Source organism: Cibotium barometz, chromosome 9, assembly GCF_041138505.1.
Source record: "Cibotium barometz isolate CiBa-2024 chromosome 9, ASM4113850v1, whole genome shotgun sequence".
Lineage (NCBI taxonomy): Eukaryota > Viridiplantae > Streptophyta > Polypodiopsida > Cyatheales > Cibotiaceae > Cibotium > Cibotium barometz.
This window is the reverse complement of record NC_141054.1, coordinates 32,762,356-32,783,650: the sequence shown is the minus strand read 5'-3', so window position 1 is coordinate 32,783,650 and position 21,295 is coordinate 32,762,356. Positions and strand designations below refer to the sequence as shown.

General features: G+C 46.6%; 2 protein-coding genes across 2 annotated transcripts in view; both read right to left on the bottom strand.

The window, feature by feature from the left end:
- Window positions 1–838: 838 nt before the first annotated feature.
- The window catches only part of LOC147635486 (Polyketide synthase, enoylreductase family protein), a 44,244-nt gene continuing 23,787 nt past the window's right edge, over window positions 839–21,295 (bottom strand). Inside the window, exons 2-10 of the mRNA XM_086802774.1 lie at window positions 3,829–3,926; window positions 3,621–3,752; window positions 3,394–3,537; window positions 3,164–3,266; window positions 2,018–2,108; window positions 1,831–1,907; window positions 1,666–1,744; window positions 1,379–1,497; window positions 839–1,269 (exon numbers count right to left, since the gene is read on the bottom strand). Of these exons, the coding sequence (XP_086658900.1) occupies window positions 1,173–1,269; window positions 1,379–1,497; window positions 1,666–1,744; window positions 1,831–1,907; window positions 2,018–2,108; window positions 3,164–3,266; window positions 3,394–3,537; window positions 3,621–3,752; window positions 3,829–3,926 (940 nt within the window). The 3' untranslated portion in view covers window positions 839–1,172. The remainder of the gene's footprint in view (window positions 1,270–1,378; window positions 1,498–1,665; window positions 1,745–1,830; window positions 1,908–2,017; window positions 2,109–3,163; window positions 3,267–3,393; window positions 3,538–3,620; window positions 3,753–3,828; window positions 3,927–21,295) is intronic.
- LOC147635487 (uncharacterized) lies at window positions 11,267–14,415 on the bottom strand. Its single transcript, XM_086802773.1, has 4 exons — window positions 12,715–14,415; window positions 12,236–12,581; window positions 11,974–12,135; window positions 11,267–11,878 (listed from the first exon to the last, which is right to left on the bottom strand). Exons 1-4 carry the CDS (start codon window positions 14,379–14,381, stop codon window positions 11,423–11,425), a joined length of 2,631 nt encoding a protein of 876 aa, XP_086658899.1. The 5' UTR covers window positions 14,382–14,415; the 3' UTR covers window positions 11,267–11,422.

Genomic DNA, 21,295 nt, shown 5'->3' with positions numbered 1-21,295 from the left:
AGTATTGGGTCCCAAATACCCTCTGTAGGGCCCCCACCACGAATGGTGTATTTGCTTTATTAGAATGATGCAAATCTGAAAAGAAAATACAGAAAACTTCACCTTTCTTGGCTAAGATAACTCTGCCCTTGACCTGCAATCCTTCGCCCCTTTGCGTTAGCACTCCTGGGCTGTCTTGGCCCTTGATTGCCTTAGCACAAAGGGCTGGGCACTGACTGCCCATGGTTCTGAAGGCTGGGCAGCCTGTATGGGCTGCCCCCATACTTGCCCTGCAGTCCCCTAGGGCTGGATAACCAATTGGTTCCCCTTGCAAGAGCCCTGGGACTGTCCCAAAGCACTCCTATGGCCCTCCCATGGCTGGTGGGTACAGCCAGGGCCTTCTTGGCCCTCATGGGGGTGGTTTACCCTGTCCCCATGCCCACACAAGGACTTGGGGTAGCCCTATGGGCTGGCCCCTTTCCTGTAAGCAAACCCTAACTATCTACACAATGATCTGGCATCCAATACCATACCAGATACACAATCACTGACATCATTCCAGAGGGAGACTCACAGCGCGGACTAGCACTGTTTCATGTGCAGGACAGTGCACACCTGACCTTGGACTCATATGCACACTTGACCTCGGACGACTGGGATGGAACCCTAGCTAACTCGTCCCGGACTGGCCTCACATGGGACCACTTTACCATCCCAGGTCTTGCACCTTCTGTACAGATATGTCTACGTGGCATCCAAGTGCGGGATGCACGTGACACCCCCATTGCAAGCATCCTTGGTAGCCAATCGATATGCACAGAAGCCGCATGTCATACTATCAGAAACTCTCACAAAAAGAGATCACAAGGCGCACATCAATTCCTATGGTGAAAATATGCATTTCAACATGCTGTCCATGTGCATGTATGAAAGCATGCACGCCCATCAAGACATCACAACTTTTGGAAGCAAGTTTGTGAATGACAACACTGTAGAGGATAAAGAAAGAGTAGTAGCCTTCTCATGACTAGGGATCCAGCCACCACAAGAAAAAAAGCATATCTATACAAAACTCAGTTATCATGCCTAATCGTGTATTTTACCAAGCATCTCTTAAAACTACAACACTACTTTTAGACTGAAATTGCTATATGCACGTTACACCATAATTTTGAACAGACTGGTGCTACTGTTCAAGTGAAAGTAAGAACTTGCTTCACTGCAGAGCCATGCTTACCAAGCGCCTTCTCCAAAGCAAGACTAAACTCTGAAAATGGAACCTTCTCCATCCTGTTATAGTGCATTAATAGAGAATGCACCCAAAAAAATACATCAGCTGCCAGATTAACCTGCATATGCTCCATAAAGCTGCCTTCACATCGATCAATAAAAGACTTACGAGTAGGTAAGTTTGCCTTGGTGGACCAATCCAAGCAGGTATTCAGTCATTCTTGCCAAGTCAGCAGGAGAATGCCGGCTCATCCATTTTTGGAGCCAAAAACCTTTCAACTGGATGTCCTAAACACATCGAATTAGAAAATGCTTAGGCTTTTCAGTCCAGATCTGACCTAAAAGTGGCACAAATCATGTTTTGAAAAAGCACAATCCTCGTTTTGAGCCTCATGAGTGACCTGATCTAGAGTTGAGCAAAAACCCTTATCAAGACTCGAGAGCTATGAGCAACACCTTGAAAATCATAGCAGATGTTGACACTGAAATGGGCTTCTTGGCCATGCCTCCATAAGTTACCATTGTTCCACTTTCCCTGTTAAAAGGGACCACAAACTCAGGCCATTTATTACTCTGCTTGATGTTTCTTAAAAACCTCTGGCAGTTTAATGACAAACATACCCAAGTAGTTTCATGACAGCAGTCGCCGCACTTCCGCCCACACAATTTAGACCTAGTTTAGCATCCTTAATCTCACCCTAAAGACACTCAGAGCATTTGGTCAGTACCACTGCATTCTTCACATTGTGACCACATCGAATCAAAGCACTGTGCAAAGAGATGAGTGTCAAAGTCGGGTTTTGCATACCAACAGACCCTTGGCACTGGTCTCACTTTCAGTGAAAACTGCCGTGGCACCCATGCACTCTAGCCGCTTCTTCACCTCTTGTAAGTCTGACCTGCATCAGGAATGATGTTCACAGCAAGATCTTATGTACAGAAGAAAGCAGGCTGACTAGTCAACACTCACTTTTCTACAAACTCATCAAGAAAAGGAACAGACCAAAGAAAGATGCCAAATGCGTATAAAAGCCACTCTACACATCTCTACAGCCACACAACTTCATCAATTTATTCCCACAAGCCTCATTTTTTAGCTTGAAATTAGCCCTTGTTTCCGTGGGCAGCCAAATTTTGCTCCATATTGCATTAGTATTAGAACAATAGACAAGAGACAACCATGTCCTAGTGTGGTGTGTATTTTGAAGGGAAGCCAGCTCTTTCATTCGAATATTTATGAACTTTTTTGCCAGTGTAAGGCAAGTAAGATATCCAAAGCTCTATACATGGCAGCATGCTATTTTCCCTTTATTTGGCAAAGATAGTGTGACAGTAGCTAGGGTGCACAAACCATGCACTCAACAACCCATTTTCCATTAGGGGAGGTATAGAAAGGGTTAGGGGGTGCTGCAGCAGTACCTTCTTGCAGCACTATCATAGGGTGTTGAGGAGCCCATACAGAGCCCGTTTGTGTCCTGGCAACAATATTATATGTTGACTCAAGTAACTCAAATAAATTCTCGGAGTCCATAAAGGTGGATGGTTGCAAGGTTGTCATGATTGCTGCACTTAGGGATTCAGCCATGCACATAATTCTATGCTTTGCCTCATTCATCTACATAATTCACAAGCCATGATCATCTCCAAAATCATTTAGAGTAAACACCGAATGCATGTGTCCACCTAAGCTCACACCAATGTTTGATGCAACTATAAATATTTTCCAGTAGTGTAGAAGAATTTGAAAGCTTCCCACATTGTGGGCATCACATCTTCCCACGATAAATGCACATCTCTAAACCATTGGAGATGCTCTACAACAAACCTAGTGTTTGAGGTAAACAATTTTTCCCCAATAATCACAAAAGATGGTTTACATAATGGATGTCTATATCTATACCATATGGAAGTTTGACAAAAGATTATAGCATGCCACCATGGTAAAATGGCCAACCTTTCTCTAATTATATTTGCTGTCCGCAAACCCCGCAGATGAGCCAGTTGAATTACGCACTGTCCAACTATGCTGGTTGCACCGTTCTGCACCACCAAATCTCCTGGCCCCATTTCCAATCAAGTCTGAGCAACTGCACCAAATTCAACCTATCGCTAAAGAAACGTCCTCCCACCCATACTGCACTTTCTATTGCATCATAGCTTAAAAATGCTACATGTCCAACTGACCTGCAGCTAATGGCACGAAATCCTCTAGCATTCGCAAGGCTGTACAAGGATTAATAAAAGCTGTTGCAGCATACTCAATAGGGACATCCTTGCGAACCTTGCACCAAGCAGTTTCTTCCTTCACCACATAATTGCGCCATGTTCCTACACATCACAAGAAATGACCTAAAGACTACATTGTCTCTTTTAATTTTAAAATCTACCATAGCAGCGCATGATGGACCTACCCAATCCTGCCATTGCAGGGATGACCCAATCATTCACAGCAAGATTCTCAACCCCATCTGCAATTGCTATCACTTCTCCCACTCCCTCATTACCTCCCACAGCAGGAACAGGTGGTCCAACTGGGTAAACACCTGGAAACACAACCACCTACATTAGAGAATGAAAGTGTTCAAAGAAAGTAATGAAAATAAGATGATCCCATCAAACCTTCTATCCTGTTTATGTCCGATGGATTTATAGGTGCTGCAAGCATCCTCACACAGACTTCCTTTTCCTTCAGACTTGCTCCAGGAAGATCTACAAGTCTGCATTAACAAACCAGTGTACATGCATATATTCTCTCTCTCTCTCTCTCTCTCTCTCTCTCTCTCTCTCTCTCTCTACATGTTCAGGTGCCCATCATATTATGAGATATGGGGGCTATGGCCCTTCGTCCCAAGTGATGCACTACACAGATCAAAGACGCCTAGGTGTTTTCTTGCTAGAGACTAAGATGAGGTGGCCAGGATACAGACACTGCATGACACCACCCAAACCACTATCATTGATTTCTTTGGTCCTCACCCAGTGTTACAACCCCATGGATCTCCTCAACACAAAACACAAGTGTTTAGTACAAACCCCCTAAGAAGGGTGCAAGCTAGCTCACCTCCCAACCGTAGGTTCTATGCTTCGAATCACCCCCCAGCCAAAGGCTAAGGTCTAACTCTCACAAATCCATACCAATCGACCCCATTGAGACCTTCGGCATACCCGATCTATGCTCTGCCACATGCGTGGTCGGAGTCTTGGTTGAGCCCTGACCAATAGTGAGGTTATGACAATAATAATCCATGTTTACTTATATAGTGCCCACTGCTGCTAAGAATAACCATCCAGTTATAAATAGCCATCACACGGATTTATTAATAATAACCTCAGCCGCCCGTATTAACCTGCTTTCTCCTAATCCCAAGGCTCCCCTAACCCTACCGGATTAGGCCACTAACCTCGAGGATTAGCACTACGTACGTAACACCCGGTGACAGGTAGCATTCCAAGGGGACAGCCAGCTCTTGAGAGCCCTCGCCGACCACGGCAGGAGAGTACATCTTGGGCCAGACATGAACAGATTCATCAAAGAGCTAGACGCCTCCGATCCTCGAGATCCAGACCCTCATCCCTGAAGCTCCAAATCAGGGACATAGTCAGCACCATAGAGCGGCACTGCCCTGTGTTGCGGACATTTACTGTAGTAGAGAAAGATGACACTTGACAAGCTCCGTTGGTTTCACTAGCCTCATTATGTACTGTATATGTAGGGGCAGCATAGTATGCAGGTCTATTTTCTTTTGGTACTTTTTGTTTCCATGTTTATGACCGCTGGTTTACGCATGGAAGTTCTCGAACAATTTTTGGTCTCGGGTCTTTAAGTAGACCTTAATAAAATCTCTCTCTCTCTCTCTCTCTCTCTCTCTCTCTCTCCCCATCCCTTCCCTTTGGGGCAGAAGACATTGTAGGGACTTGGCAATGCAGTATGGAATGCTGGCTGAATGGACCATGAACTGGAGAAAACCTCTTCACAAAGGAGGAGGCAAGAACCAATTAAGCAACTACTTAGCCATCATGGTGAGCTATGCTACAACTAAGGTCCTTGGGACAGAGTCACACGGGGACGCGGGGACGGGCCTTAGGGACGCGGGACACGGGGACGGCCGGGGACGGGGGGGACGCGCAGGGGACGCCGTGTAGCCTGGGGACGCATGAGGTCGTCCCGGGGACGCGTTCCCGAAACGCGGGACGGGCAGGGGACGCGGTGAGGGGACGCCTCCAACGGCCAAAAACGGGCAGAAAACGGCCAGAAACGGGCAGATTTCCAGCTATAAAAAAAGGCACACTCTAGGACTTTTCTCCACACTCATTTCTCAAGCCTCAAGCTTCCAGAATCCAAACTTCAAAGTTCCAAGTTGTGCCAACTTCCAAGCCATCTCTCTCTCTCTCTCTCCAAGCCATCTCTCTCTCTCTCTCTCTCTCTCTCTCTCTCTCTCTCCAACTTCCAAGCCATCTCTCTCTCTCTCTCTCTCTCTCTCTCTCTCTCTCCAAGTTCCATGATCCATCCCTCTTGAGACTTGCAAGCCTCAAGAGTCAAGCGGCAACTTGCAACTCTCTATTGCACCCTTCTTCCCTCTCTCTCACACTATCATCATTCATGGCATCTCAAGGTGAAGGCGCCGCCGCCACATCTTCCGTTGCGGGCTCTTCACGAAGGAGGCCGGCGGTGCACACATGGTCATGGTGGGATGAGGTCCACTACACTAGTCGTGGAGTGGGCGGTGGTTCAAGGGCATGGAATTGCAAGCTTTGTTCCTACAAGAGAAGTGGCGGCGCCAACAAAGTGTGAGCTCACTTTTTGCATCGACTTCAAATGGCATCGACGACTTCGACTTCTAAGCCTCCCGCGAGGCTAGCACTTCAGGAGCTTGAGGCTTGACTCTTGAGCCTTGAGCCATCTCACCTTTTTTGTGCCCACTGCCAATGGCCATGATCTATTGTGATCTATCTAGTATCTCTATTTTGTACCCACTCTTTTTTGTAACCCTCACTGCCCATGAGGCATGTACTTATCTCTTTGTATCTATCAGACTATCAATCACATAATCAGTGTGCCATCGATGTTTTATTAGCGCATTTTGCTCAAAATGACTCTTGTTTTTTTGTCTATTCGGTGTAAAATTTTGTTCAAAGTGTGTCTCTATATGTATGTCATGCATACAACTCCTAAATTGCTTTTAAAAAAGAGGTTTTTTTTTGCCGTTCCCGACCCCGTCCCCAGGACGGCACTTCCCCGTCCCCGTCCCGTCCCCATGTGACTCTGCCTTGGAATCATCCTGGGATGCAGACTTGGCAATAGTCGCGGCAAACAACAAGAAGCATTGGGCTAACCAGATTTTCAACTTGCATAGCATATTTGACCATCAGGTAACAAGCTGCATTGCTGCTTTGTGGATCAGCAACCATTCTTCTACTTTTATGCTCACGATGTGGTACTCATGATGGATAATATTAAAATATTTTGTATGCACAACCGGGGCTTGGCGTTCTTGTTCCCTTTTGTATCATTCTTCATCTTCCCATCTCCGGTAACTCTGCATAGTCTCCTAGGCCTTAGGCTAGCCCATAGTACATGGGACAGCAATATTGTCACGTGCACGCCCGTGCCATGGCTAATCTTCAGCATGAACAGGATTAATCCCTGGTTAGTGCAGCAGATAAGATAAGCATATAGTGTCAACATCATCATCAATGTAGCAACATGTGTCTACATCATCCAGGTCATCATCAGGCACCATCATCAGCTACATCATCATTATCATCTCCATCAGCATTAGCTACGGCAGTGGCAGCATCATGAAGGAACTGGGAACCCTGTCGGCAGCCAGCAGAGATGCTGTCACCTGCCATCAGAGGTCCCACAGCAAGCGGCCATGGGCTACAGGCATGGGCATGGGCAGCAGGTGTGGGAAGCTCCAAGCGTATCATTTCTTTGAGCAATATTCCCTGGATTTTGTCCATGCAAACAGGCCGACTGGTATCATACCCACATATATAAGCATCATGACATTTTCAGCATAAAGGAAGTCATTATTCAGTCATCATTCCATCTAACATCAAGTAGAAGATATGTAGAAGGGCCAGGGTCAACCCCTTGGGGCTGACCAAAGCCCTGATTCATGTACAAGAATCAGTTACCTTTTGTACTATATGAATTAAAAAAACCTGACACCTAATCTCTCTCTTCTTCTCTCTCCTGTGTTTTAATCATAAGTTAATTAGCATCAATGTTCTTAAGTATGCTTGGGGTTGTGGATCAATACAACAAGGCTTCCGCGCGCATGCAACAAGTATGAGACCCTATGAAGCCGTGTCGGGGCCAGCACCAAATATAACACATGGAACAAGCGCTAAGTATTTAATGCTAATTGTGCTAGTCATAGGCTGATAAAACAGGCCGACAGCCATGTGAGCAGACCGACCAGCATAATAGGAGGGGCCAAGCAAGATGGACGGTGTAGATCAAGGGATTTACCTTCAGGCTGAAAGCTATCTCAGCCAAGGGAAGACATCCAAGTCAGTTCAATCCGAGCTATTTACAGCCAGAATTCTGTCATTCTACTCATTCAATGAAGCAAATACACCATCCGTGGTGGGGGCCCTTCACAAAATATTCAAGACCCAATACTGCGTATTTGTCTCTTCTCTCTCTGCACTCTTATCTTCTCTACATTGTGCTATTCATCGCAAGAACCAAGGGCTGAAAGTATTTATCAAATTACAATCCTCATTTGTAAGCTTCCGCATGTTACATGGTATCAAAGCTTTGCCTTTTGGTGAAGAAATTCAGCCAATTAAAAAAAATCCCGCTTGTGTGGTTGGTTTACTCCCCATTCCGGTGTGACTCCTGTCCCTCAAAGGACAGTTGGTTTCCAGCCTCCGGAAGCGACCGGAAATGTCTCCCACACAGACTGTTATTTGCGGTCAAGGAAAAACTTACCACTCCCACTATGGTGAAATCTAACAATGAAAGTGTGTGTTCATTTTCTTGGATGATATACTAGTTCTTTCAGCTTTAGGCAAGCAACACAACATTGACGTCGAAAAAGTGATGAAGTTGTTGGAAAGCAACGAGCGCTATGTCAATGAAAAGAAATCGGAGTTTTATTTTGTTCGAGGTTCATTACCTTGGATACATACTTAGTGCCGAAGGCATCCGATTAGATCCCGCCAAAGTGGTAGAAATTCTGAATTGGGAGATTCCAGAAACAACATATAATGTACAAGGAGATTCCAAAAACAAGTACGATGTACGATCGTTTGTAGGAATTTGCTAGGCATATTCCACCCACATCGACAAATTCTCCGACCTCTCGATAGCTCTGAAAAAATCTTCTCAAGGGTGTCAAGACTCGTAGACAGCACATCCACGCGGAGTCGCATGGACTACAGGCTTTCAAGGGCCTCAAGGTTGCTTAATCAGAGGCCCCTTGTTTAGCACTTGCCTCTAATGGGATGATCCATTCCAAGTAATCACCGATGCCAGTAACATCACCATTGGAGCTGTGTTACAACAAAATAGTCATCCAGTAGCTTACATGTCTCGAAAGTGGATTTGTGCAGAGAGGAATTACTCCATCTATAATAGGGAACTCCTAGCCGTGATTCAAGCCCTAAAGCATTGGAAAGATTTTCTATATGGGCGCGATTTTGAGGTTTGCTCTGATCATCAAGCTTTGTGCTGGCTTCAAACGATGCCAAGTGCGCATGGAGTGACTCGCAACACCATTGGAGCCACATCTTCCAACAATTCGGTGGCATGATTGAAGTATCTTTCAGGCAAGACCAACCCAATGGTTGTAACAAACCCGCTTTCTTCCCATGCCATGCTTTCACCTTTTGACAAATTGGACAACGTTGCATATATATGAACATGTCCCGCCTCATTCTGGGCTAGTAGAATCACCTCTTGATTCTCTCCAATGTTGAGTAGTGATAGAGTCATGGAGAATAGTTCACCCAAACTGCTTCAAGACACATCGTCGACTTTTGTAGAAAAGTCAACCATCCTGTATCAAGAAATGACATGGTCATGTGGCATCCAATGCCTATTCCCACTGAGTACCGAATTCATCAGAATCCGTGTACTTGTGCTTCATCTCGTCTAATCCGGCAAGCTCCATCTGGGTGGATTGGATGTATCCTTTCCTGCTTAATCCATCAACCCCACTGCACATCCCCATGGCCCTTTCTCCGATATCTCTATAGATTTTGCGACAAATTTGCCTCTTAAGTCCAGATAAGCGTAACACACAATGTTCGACAATTGTTGATCATTATAGCAAGTACGTTATGCTTACAGGGCTAATGTGATTGCCGAAGATGTTGCAAAATATTTATCCAGCATTGGTACCCAATTGGTGGCATTCCTAGGACCATTGTATCAGATCATGATGCCAAGTTTACCACTCATTTTTGGGAGACATTGTTTGATAATTTTGGTACTAAGTTGAATTTTTCCAGTGCAGTCCAAACCACCCATAGTCGGATGGCTAGACAAAGATTTACAATCAATTGGCATTCCACATGCTCAAGTGTTATGTCCATGATCAACAAGGTAAGTGGGAACAGTTTTTGCATTTGGTTCAAGCTGTTTTGGATGACTCCTTTTCTTCATGTGCAACACTATGAGGTTTGTCAAAAAGTGAAAGCTCTTCATGGAAAGAGATAGGATTGTTACAGCCTTTACCCATTCCCGAAGGACCTTTCCAAGATATATCTATGGATTTTGTGACCAATTTAGTCCGGGTAAGCGTATTACTCAGTGCTTAACTATTGTTGATAGATTTCGCAAATTTGTTATGCAGGGCCAATGTGACCACCGATGATGTTGCCCACTTGTTCATTCGGCATTGGTATCCAATTGGTGGGATTCCTAGGACCATAGTGTTAGACAAAGATGCCAAGTTTACCAATCATTTCTAGAGGGCATTGTTTGACAATTTTGGTACTAAACTGAACTTTTCTTGTGCGTTTCACCCACAGATAGATGGCCAGACAGAAATTTACAACCAATTGGCCGCTCAAGTGTTATTATCCACGATCAGCAAGGTAAGTGGGAATCTTATTTGCCTTTAGTTCGAGCAATTTTGAATGATTCGTTTTCTTCAGCTATTGGCAAGATTCCTTATGAGGCAACTTTGGGAAGACCATTCCAGTCACTATTGACCAGATTCTCATCTTCAATCCCTGAAGAGACAAGATTGACAAAGTCTTACCATGAGATCTTGGAATCAGCCAAAGACAAGCTGGCTAAATCATAGAAGACCTACACGCGACACGTCAATAAAGATTGAAGGGATGTGAAGTTCTCAGAAGAAGATTGGATCTTTCTTCGGATTATGAAGCAACGGCTGAAACAGGTGGGCAAGTGATGCCCAAAGTGATCGTTCAGAAGCTTTGGACCATTTCCTATCTAGAGAAAGATCAACAAGATGTCAATGAAGTTGAAGTTACCTCCAAGCTAGACTATGCACGATGTGTTTCATGTCAGTTGGCTAAAACCATCTGCAGGTCCAATCCCTTCAAAGATTAATGACGAAGCGGAACCAAAAATTGTTGACAAAGCTAAAGTGATGGTTCCTGAGCAAATCCTTCTGCACCGCTTCAAGCACGGTTCCAGCTGAAGACAAAGCAAGGTTGATGTGTACGTACTGTACGTAATGTACGGTACGTATTTGTACGTTGTTCCGTACAGATAAAATTTTTGTGTACGTAAAAATACGTACCATTGTAAAAAATATCAATCTATATGGCATTTCATATCAAAATAAACATAAAAAGATCCAAATACATTTTAAATTGTGAGAGAGACCTACAAGACAATCTAATAAGGTCTTTGCTAATACGCATTTGATTAGTAATCACAAAACCCTTGCCGCATAAGGTAAAACTTGTTACTTTAGAAATCAAACATCAGATACCAAAACCATTTTTCAATCAGATGACAGAGATCAATCTTCAATCACCAATCACCACTCTTAGAAGTCAGCTCTATATAAACTGATGAATCAGTGTTCAGAGTGCACACAACAAAAGTCTCGACTCTCATCCATGTCAAAAGGCTGCAAATGCATCAAGATTCAAAACAAACTGAATACAATGCACATACTACATAGCAAGCTGCAACACTACATCATAGAAATGTCCTCAAAAGGCCCATAAGGGCTAGTCCAGAGTCTAGACTCCACAATGAAACATGATCTAAGAGTCAAAACTCCTCATCAGATGATGATGATGACGATGCACCAGAAGAGAGCAAGTCCCCATCTGTCAAGACATTGCCCTCGTCGTCATACTCAAGCTCTGCCATCACGGGCACATGTGATGATGTGAAAGATGTATCATGAGATCCATGTGCTACATCATCATCTCCTGGCTCACTCTGAGTATGAATGAGAGTGACAGCCTCATTCGCCCGAGTCCGCTGCGTACGAACAGGCAGCTTCCCCCGACGAATGCTCCTCCGTCTAGCGCTCTCTGAATCTGCAGCCTCCTCACGCAAAGGTATCGCCAAAGCCCGTGCGCGTGACCTTGTGACACGACGATCGATGCTCTCCAACTCTCTATGAAGGAGTCGTATAATATCTGCCTGCTCGTCTCTGACACGCTGCTCCACGTCGCCCTCAGTAGAGGTTGGCACCATCTTCACATGGGTCGGATCTGCCTGTGGAAAAGCAAAATCCGACAAGTCAGAACCACGAGAAATGACTTATATTGAAATGTGTCAAAAGACGTACGACAGTTAAAACTTAAATATACCTGCTTGGGTGCCCCCAAAGCATGATAATCTCGCACGAGCTTCATGTTAGCTCGGCAATACACTAATCGCTCCAGCTGAGCGGTACTAAGTCGATTGCGGATCTTCGTGTGAACCAAGGAGTAGGCACTGCAATTGCGCTCACAAGCACCAGCAGAACAATCCTACGATCACGAATCACGATACGATTTCGGAGTCAAGACTCAAAACCCTTAATGAATCAAACTTTAAAGATGGATGCAATTGTGAAAGAGTCAAGAGTACCTGCGAGAGGATTCGGAGAGCAAGATGAGTCAGCTTTGGAAGACCTTGTCTTCCATAGCTCTGCCACCACGTGAGAGGAAATTTCGTCGCCTCCTCTCTCAAAACCACCGCTCTAGCAAAGGATGGTCCTAGATTGTTCATAAAACTCACCATCTCTGCATCAACCTCAAGTTGCTCATCCTCGTCGTACATTATGTTGATGTACTGGTCTTTCTGCGTGAGCAGAGTGCTCTCACTAAACAGCTCTGGCTTCTTGTAGAAGGGATGAAGCAATGCAGCCATCCCATGAATGGGACGGCTCATAAATGTCCATCGCCGCTCTACAATAGCCAGGATGTCACCACGGCTACAAATTGACAAGCCAACATTCCAACAATCATTATATAATATAACTTTAAACATATTGTTCATTGTTGCAATGTGTATATTATTTAATATTAATATAATCAACCAAGAACAATATCCAAGTGTACACTCACTGAGACTCCGTCAGTGTCGTACAGGTGGCAATATGGCGCTTCATCTCCATGAAGAGATGATAGACCAGTCCAAGAGTAGAGCCCTCCATATCTGTGATTCGGAGGAGGACATGGATAGGCTGCAATGCCACCGTCAAGCTCTGTACCTCTGTCCAAAAGGCCTCGTCAAGCACTTTCCGCTGAATGTATCTAGTGGCCTCTGTCTGTGCATGGTGCATAAACCTCCATTTCGGGTCCACCACAGTCTGTAGTAGTGGGTCCCGCAATCTAAAAAGCCTCTGCAAGACCAAGAACATATAAGAAAACCTGGTCTTCGAGGGTCGCACCATATCAAGTGCACTATGGCTCCTGAAGATGGCCAAAGCCTGATGTTTTTTTCGGAAAAATGTAGTAATCTTCATGGCATCTGCAACATTAGGTTGCACCCATGGCAACTTTCCAATATCCTCCATCAGCAGGTCCAAGCAATGTGCAGCACAAGGAGTCCAAGCAATGCGAGGAAACTCTGCCTCGACCAATTCACCCATACGCTTGCAATTTGAAGCATTGTCTGTCACCACTTGGACCACATTCTCTGGCCCAACATCCAAAATTGCCTGTCTGATGTGGTGATAAATAAACTCAGCACTGATGCATTCTCCTGCCTTTCCTGCATCCACAGCCCGCAAGAAGTATGTGCCAAGACATGAGGATACCAAAATATTGATAATGTGTCGTCTACGCATATCACTCCAGCCATCACATATGATGGTGCACCCAAAAGACTGCCATCCTGCCTTGACTGGTACCAATGCCTTGTCTATCAAGGCTTTCTGCTCTTCAAGCATCGTGGTACGCATTTTGTTATACTCCACCCCGGACCACGAGTCTGTGTGGCCAACCTCTGCTATGGCCCTCACCATTCTCTTCCATTGATCAGTCCTCAGTACATTGAAGGAGATGTTGCACTCCACAAGAGTGCTTGCAATCTCCATCTCAGCCACTTTTTGTCTCTCTTTCACCCACGAAAGAGATGACACACGTGAAGGCAAAGTACTCTGTCTCAGCACATCTGCATCATCATCCTCATCACCCTCCTGCATGACACGGGCCCTCTTTCTGCCCCCTGTAGACTGGCTATCCTGTGTGGAAGAATCACCCATCTCCCCCACAAGCGCATCATGAAGTGCATCTTGAGTGTGCTGGCTGCCCCTTACCTTCTTTGAACCCTTTGCTGTTGATGAATTCTCAGCAATGAGCTTGTCTCTGATATCCTGCGGCACCTGCTTGCACCCACCACAATTGCCGGTGGTGCCAATACCTGTCAAGTGTATCACGACACGAGAAATTGTGCTCGTGAGCTCGAAGTTGCAATACTTGCACTGCCATCTACGCGTGCCAGAACCAGCTTGGGTCGGCGTATTAATAACACGGATGACATTCGTGTGCTCCTGCCAGTAGGGGTTGCATGGCTTCGGCATATTGGATCCTGGAAGCTCTGTGACACAAACAAAGAGAGAGAGAGAGCTTAGAGCAGAGTACATACTCCAAAGGAAGAAAGAGAGAGAGAGAGAGAGGGAGAGCGTAGAGCATACTCCAAAGGAGGAAAGAGAGAGAGAGAGAGAGAGAGAGAGAGGGAGAGGGACCCCGGACTCGGGAGGGAGTGAGAGAGAGACGAGATTAATCATGTAGACAGTAGTACATTGGCAGAGAGAGAGAGAGAGAGAGAGAGAGAGAGAGAGTACAGTACGAGATGCATCATGAGGGACCAAGGCCATGACTCATGAGCGAGAGAGCGTGTGACTTACCTGTGCACAGTGTGCAGAGACGGAGCGAAACAGAGCGCTGGCGGCTGGGCGAAACAGGCGAAAATCCAAAACAAGGCCAAAATCGCACGACGAAGGTCAAAAAGGGGGGTTTTTTTTTTAAATAAACGTACGGATGGATCCGTACGCGTACGGATCCATACAGTACGTTCCGTACGGTACGGATCGATCCGTACGTACGTACGGATGCAACCTTGAGACAAAGATAGTTCCTCACGAAGTTTCAAGACTGAGGGACTCACCAAGCAGTTTGGCTTGACAGAGAACTTTTCAGCGACTATCCAGCTTTATTAACAAACTATCTAGAGGCTATGCAACTTCCATCAAGTTACGCAGAAGGGGATGTCACATGCATCCTGCACTTGGATGCCACGTGGACATATCTGGACATATCTGTACAACAGCTGCAAGACCTAGAGTGGAAACTGGTCCCATGTGAGCCCCAATCCGGGACGAGTCAACCAGGGTTCCATTCTAAGCGTCCAAGGTCAGGTGTGCAAGTCTTGGTCAGCTGTGCATTGTCCTACACATCAAGGAGTGCCAATCCGTACTGTGAGTCACCCTCTGGAATGATGTTAGGTGTTCCGGGTGTTGGGCTTGTAGCCAGATACCAGGCACATGGGTCTTAGGACGCATGTAGTTGCATGTAGGAGAAGGGGCCAACGATTTGGACTACCCCGGGAAGGGGTTGCATCCCTTGAGTGGGCACAGGGTAGGCCTTAGGCCACCCTAAGGGCCCAAGAGGCCCATGGCCATTAGCCAACAGCCCAAGGAAAGGCTAGGCCATGGTTGGCCAGGCACTGGTGGGGGCTTGGGTAACATGTTGGCTAGCCATAGGGGCTTGGCCAAACAACCATGGAGGCCAGCCCAGCTGGGCGGCCAGCCTCAGAGATGGCAGCAGCCAGCACATGGTGTGAAAGGTGCCTACTGAAAAAGGTAATAAAACAGGTCGTGGAGAAATATCTGTAGGCCAACCCCTTCCTAGAGGAAACCAACTAGCACCTAAGGTGCAATAAATAGCATAGGGTGTTTATTCATCTCATAATTCAATAATGGTTGAAGACTTCCAAGGGCCAGGACAGCCAAGGGGAAAAGCTACAACCAAGGTGAAGAGTGAAGGTGTCACGGGCATCCTGCACTGGGATGCCACGTAGACATATCTGTACAGAAGGTGCAGGACCTGGGATGGTGAACTGGTCCCATGTGAGCCCAGTCCGAGATGAGTCAGCCAAGGATCCATCTCAGTCGTCTGAGGTCAGGTGTGCATTGTCCTGCACATGAGTCCAAGGTCAGGTGTGCAGAGTCCTGCACATGAAATAGTGCAGGTCCGCGCTGTGAGTCTCCCTCTGGAATGATGTCAGTGATTCTGTGTATCTGGTATGGTACCGGATGCCAGATCACTGAGTAGTTAGTTAGGGTTTGCTTTTAGAACAAGGGGCCAGCCCATAGGGCTACCCCGGGTCTTTGTGTGGGCATGGGGATAGTGTGAAACCACCCCCATGAGGGCCAGGAAGGCCCTGGCTGAACCCACCAGCCATGGAGAGGCTGTAGGACAGCCCTAGGGGCAGGCTAAGGGCAAACACTCAGGAGATACAATATTTGTATGGCTGAACCCACCAGCCATGGAGAGGCTGTAGGACAGCCCTAGGGGCAGGCTAGGGGCAAACACTTAGGAGATACAATATTTGTATGGCTGTAGGGCAGGTATGGGGCAGCCCATACAGGCTGCCCAGGCCCCAGACTGTTTGCAAAACAGTACCGAGCCCATCCTGAATCAGGCGCAAGATGCCCAGCCATCTAGGGAATGATGCGCAGCATTTTATGGGATTTTTTCCAGCATTTAATGCTGCATTTACAGTCATGGGACATTTTGTGGTTGGTCGCCTGGTTTAGAACTGGCCGACTGCTATTGCTGGAGTAGTCTAAAAGGGTGAGCCCACAATCCCATTAGTTCATCTCATTTCTCACCAAGAGATCAAGCATAAAAAGGGGCTAGACAAGCCAAGAAGGTGCTAAGCAAAGGGGTGAAGGACTGCAAGTCAAGGGCAGGGATTTTCTCAGCCAAGAAAGGTCAAGATTCCTGTATTTTTTCTTTTTAGATTTACATCATTCTAATAAAGCAAATACACCATCCGTGGTGGGGGCCCTACAGAGGGTATTTGGGACCCAATACTGTGTCCTCTCCATCTCTCCCTCTCTCTCTCTTTTTTCTGCATATCTCCATTCAGTTTGTGCGTTAATTCCGTCGCGAAAAGAGTGTTGATTTCTGAGCTTTGAAGTTACCGATCTTCTCCGAAGCTTCCGCATGTTACAGTGGTATCAGAGCCTACTTCAAGTGCAAAGATTCAGCAAAGAAACCAGAATTTTTTCTCGCTTGTGTGGTTGGTTTTCAAACGCCGGTGGACTATCCCTTCAGAGTGACTCCTGTCCCTCGAAGGACGGTTGGTTTTCAGCCTCCGGAGGCCTCCGGACGTCTCCCACACAGATAGTGGATGGTTAGATTGCGTTCCGGAAAGGAAGTGCATTTTTCTGCTATGGCGAGCTTCGACGACGAGAGAGACCAAGAACCATGGGACCAGAGTGCACCAGGCAGCCCAGCTAGGGCACCAAGCTTGAGTGTTACAGATATTTTCCAGCAGATGATGCGAGCGATCGCAGACTAGACAACCAAGTTGGACGAGCAGAGGGCGCAAATCTTAGCTCTGGAAGAGCGTACCCGTTCTCCAGCGTCGCGTTTTCCATCTCCTCCTCCCTCTCCTTCCGTATCCCAGATTCCAGATCCTCAACACAGGGACCCTTTCGCGGGGTCACAGCCTCAGCTGAGCTCTTTGCTTGAGTTGCAGATGCGTGCATTGGAGATCCGACAACGTGAAGACGAAGCCATGCGACGCGTGGAGCACGAGCGTTACCTAGCAGCTTTGAACGCCAGATTGACACCGGCGGCGCCCTCGAATCGTTTCCCCGAGAAAATGAACTTCAGTAAGTATAATGGTAAACTCGACCCCACAACTCTTTATTCATGGTTACATCAGTTTAAAGCTTAGTTTGCCGCAGTTAGAAAGACAGATACTGACAGAGTGATCTTAGCCAGTTGGTACTTGGAAAGTGACATTCCTTGGTGGACTCAGTGGGCTCATGCCCACACCAGATTAGGCATGGCAGCTTATGTGTGGGACGACTTTGTCCGCGACCTTAGGCAGCGGTTTGTACCGCCCCACTACCTTGAGCGACTCGAAGACGAGTTCAGGGGAGCGCGTCAAAACGCACAACCAATCCTTCAGTTTGCCAATAGAATTTCGACTTATGTTTGCAATTAGGCTTATCTGATTTGGACAAGAAAGGGCAGTTTTTGTATGACCTTGACACGCAAATCCAATGGGAGGTGCGTATGTTTCAGCCAGCCACCTTTGAAGACGCACTCTCGCTTGCACAGAGTGCAGAAATGAAACATAATGGTAGCAAGCCCAAGACTTCCCAGCCAGCTTCTCCCAGGGCTACCGCCTCAGGGGACAAAGGCCAGAACCAGACGGGGTCTTCCCCAAGACAGAGCCCGAGAGCCTCTGGCTCCAAGAACTCGAACAATGCATCTAAGCTTACTCCAGACCAGAAAGTAGAGGCAGGTAAGACAGGTGGCATTTTTAGTGCTGAGGAGCTTTCTCAGTACAAGGAGGGTAGATGTTTCTTTTGTCATACAAAAGGACATACTTCTCGGGATTGTCCTAAGAAGCCTCCAAAGCCCGCCGCCGCTGCCTCCACAGCTTCCGTGGTGAGCTCAGCTCCCACATAGACCCCAGCGGCGGCGACTACCCCTAGTTCTTCAAACCCCGGTGCTTCAGTTGGAGCAATCATTAGCTGGGAGCTCGAAGATAAGCAGAAGGGCGCCCATGACCAGGAGTATGAGCGCAACGAATTGCTCAAGTCCTTTGGCTACATAGGTGGCCAAAGAATCGTCGTCTTGTTTGACAGCGGCAGCACGGAGGATGTGGTCACGGAACAGGTCGCAGGGTTTTAGCACAGACATGACGAGCGTCAAGTATGAAGCTCTAGGTGCTAAGTTAGTTATTCAGGGCATCGAATTTGTGCATGATTTTATGGTTGTCCCTCTTGTAGGAGCAGACATAATTTTGGGTATTCAGTGGTTTCACAAGTTTCTTCCAGATGTCAAGTGGGACAAGCACACGTTCCAGATCAATCGGAATGTGAAAAAAATACCCCAGTGACCATTAAGTGTGAGCCAGGAATTCCAAACTTTCCACTCATAAGCCACTTGCAGGCTAAGCGAGCAGTCAGGAAAGGCGCACAGTGTGCGGTGATTTACATCCACACGGTGGCCAGGGCTTTCGAGAAGTACTCGGCTCTCCATGAAAAGTTCCAGAAGATTTTTCTTCAAGACAGCCTCCCTCCCCAGCTCCCCCCCGTCCAAACCGGAGGACCACAAGATTGACCTCCTCCCAGGCTCGAAACCCCCGAGTAAGTTTCTGTATTGCCTTTCCAAGGCAATGGAATCGGAGTTGGACCGCCAACTCCAAGAATTGTTGCAATCTGGCTTCATCCGCCCCAGCGAGTCGCCATTTGCAACACCGATCTTATTTGTCAAGAAGAAAGATGGGTCTTCCCGTTTTTGTGTCGATTATCGTGCACTCAACAAGCTAACTATCAAGAGCAGATTCTTGATGCCTCGAATTGATTATATTCTCGAGAGGCTGAATGGAGCAAAGGTGTTCTCAAAACTTGATTTAAAGAGTGGGTACCACCAGGTGCGGATTGTGGAGGGGGACATCCCCAAGACAACCTTCCGTACGGAACGGGCCCACTATGAATTTGTGGTCATGCCATTTGGCTTGACGAACGCCCCAGCTACATTTAACCGCATGATGATGCGTGTTTTTCAGGATTTGATTGGAAAGTGTGTGTTCATATTTCTAGACAACATACTGGTATTTTCAGCTATGGTTGAGCAGCATGACATTGATGTGGAGAAAGTCCTTAAGTTGCTGGAAAGCAATGAGCACTACGTCAATGAAAAGAAGTCGGAATTTTATCTGTTCCAAGTGCATTACTTGGGATACATAATTAGTGCCGAAGGCATTCGACTTGATCCGGCTAAAGTGGCCGAGATTGTCAACTGGGAAGTACCTCAGACAGCCTATGACATCAGATCCTTTGTGGGTATATGCTAGGCATACTCCACCCACATAAACAAGTTTTCTGATCTCTCGACCGATCTCACCGATCTGCTAAAGGGTGTGAAGACAAGAAGGCAAAAGATTCGAATGACTCCACGCGCGTTGGAAGCATTCAAGAACATCAAGGTGGCTTTATCAGAAGCGCCTTGTTTAGCACTTGCCTCGTGGAACGAACCATTTCACGTGATCACCGATGCGAGTAACATCGCAATTGGAGGTGTATTCCAGCAGAATGGTCATCCAGTAGCTTACATGTCTCGTAAGTTACTGCCCGCAGAGAAAAACTACTCAGTCTATGATCGTGAACTCCTAGCAGTTATACAGGCCTTGAAACATTGGAAACATTTTCTGTATGGCCGTGACTTTGAGGTTCGCACTGACCATCAGGCATTACGCTGGATTCAGACAATGCCAAGTGCACAGTGGAGTGATCGACAACACCGCTGTAGTCAGATATTCCAACAATTCCGTGGTATGATTGAGTACCTTCCACGAAAGGCCAATCCAGTGGTCGATCCTTTGTGCAGGAAGTGACTACGATTAAAACCACTAGACTCGATCTTGTTGGTACAAGCTCTTTTTTTTCTGTGGAGACTTTCTTCTGTGACAGGAGTTTACAGTTTTTTGGAGGAGAGCAGTGATCTTTTCCGAGATCCTGAGCAGAGTTTATTTTGTCCGAGCTTGTGTTCTTTGCAGTATTTGCAGAACAAGGAGGGTGTTTTGCCCTTTGCGGTGTGATCCTTCCACATGGATCTTTTATCTGCTGCTGATTCTTGGGATCTGGTTCTACTTCTGGAACAGTCTTCTACTATCTATGATGCTTCTGAGGACACTGCAGTTTATATTCTTGCTTCCCTTCCTCATTGTGAGGAGTCTATCCCTGCATCTCTTTATGATGCTTCTGATGCCAGTTCTGCAAGCTTGTTGTTTTAGAGGATGGTTTTTTGGACCCAGTGGGATGCTTTGGATCTGTGGTTGTTGACCGTGCCTAGGGCACAGTGGTACTTCCAGAGTTTTTTGGATTTGGATCAAAGTCAAGTTGGGCTTGTACCAATCTGACGATTTCTTTTTTCAGAGGGGGATGTGGAGTCCTTTCATCTTGCGATGCCCACCTTAGTGGTGTGTACTTATGTGCAGCATTGGGCAACTCATGTTATGGAGTTTGAGCAAATGGACTCCATCTTTCCATAAAGGGAGGAGGCTTTGTTTTTTGTTTCTTACAGCTTTGTAATAATTTCGTGGAGGTCTCATGGGCCGTTTATCGGCTCCCAGAGGACGATAATACATTCTTCTTCTTCTTCTTCTTCTCCTCACTCTCTCTCCTGTGTTTCCACTTTCCCTTCTTCCGCTGCACATTCTATCATGGTATCAGAGCCCCGGTGATTTTCAGCGTTGGATGCTCCCTCCTCTACCTCTTCATATCTGCATTTTTCCGCCCATGGACAAATGTTCTAGTTCCCCCCTTCACACCTAGGGATGTCCACAACTCTGTCCGGGCACCCCCCATATGAATCATTCAATATTCTAACTCAGCAACCACCATGCCCACACTTGTGCTGTTCCATTTTCACAGGGCCATGACATACCCCC

What these genes read in the sequence shown, in the direction of transcription:
- LOC147635487 (XM_086802773.1), bottom strand. Translation starts at nt 14,381, where the DNA reads ATGATTAATCTCGTCTCTCTCTCACTCCCTCCCGAGTCCGGGGTCCCT. An exon ending in ACGACACTGACGGAGTCTCA is followed by an intron (nt 12,582 to 12,714) that starts GTGAGTGTACAC and finishes GTCAATTTGTAG; the next exon opens with CCGTGGTGACATCCTGGCTA. An exon ending in CTTTGGGGGCACCCAAGCAG is followed by an intron (nt 11,879 to 11,973) that starts GTATATTTAAGT and finishes GCTTTTCCACAG; the next exon opens with GCAGATCCGACCCATGTGAA.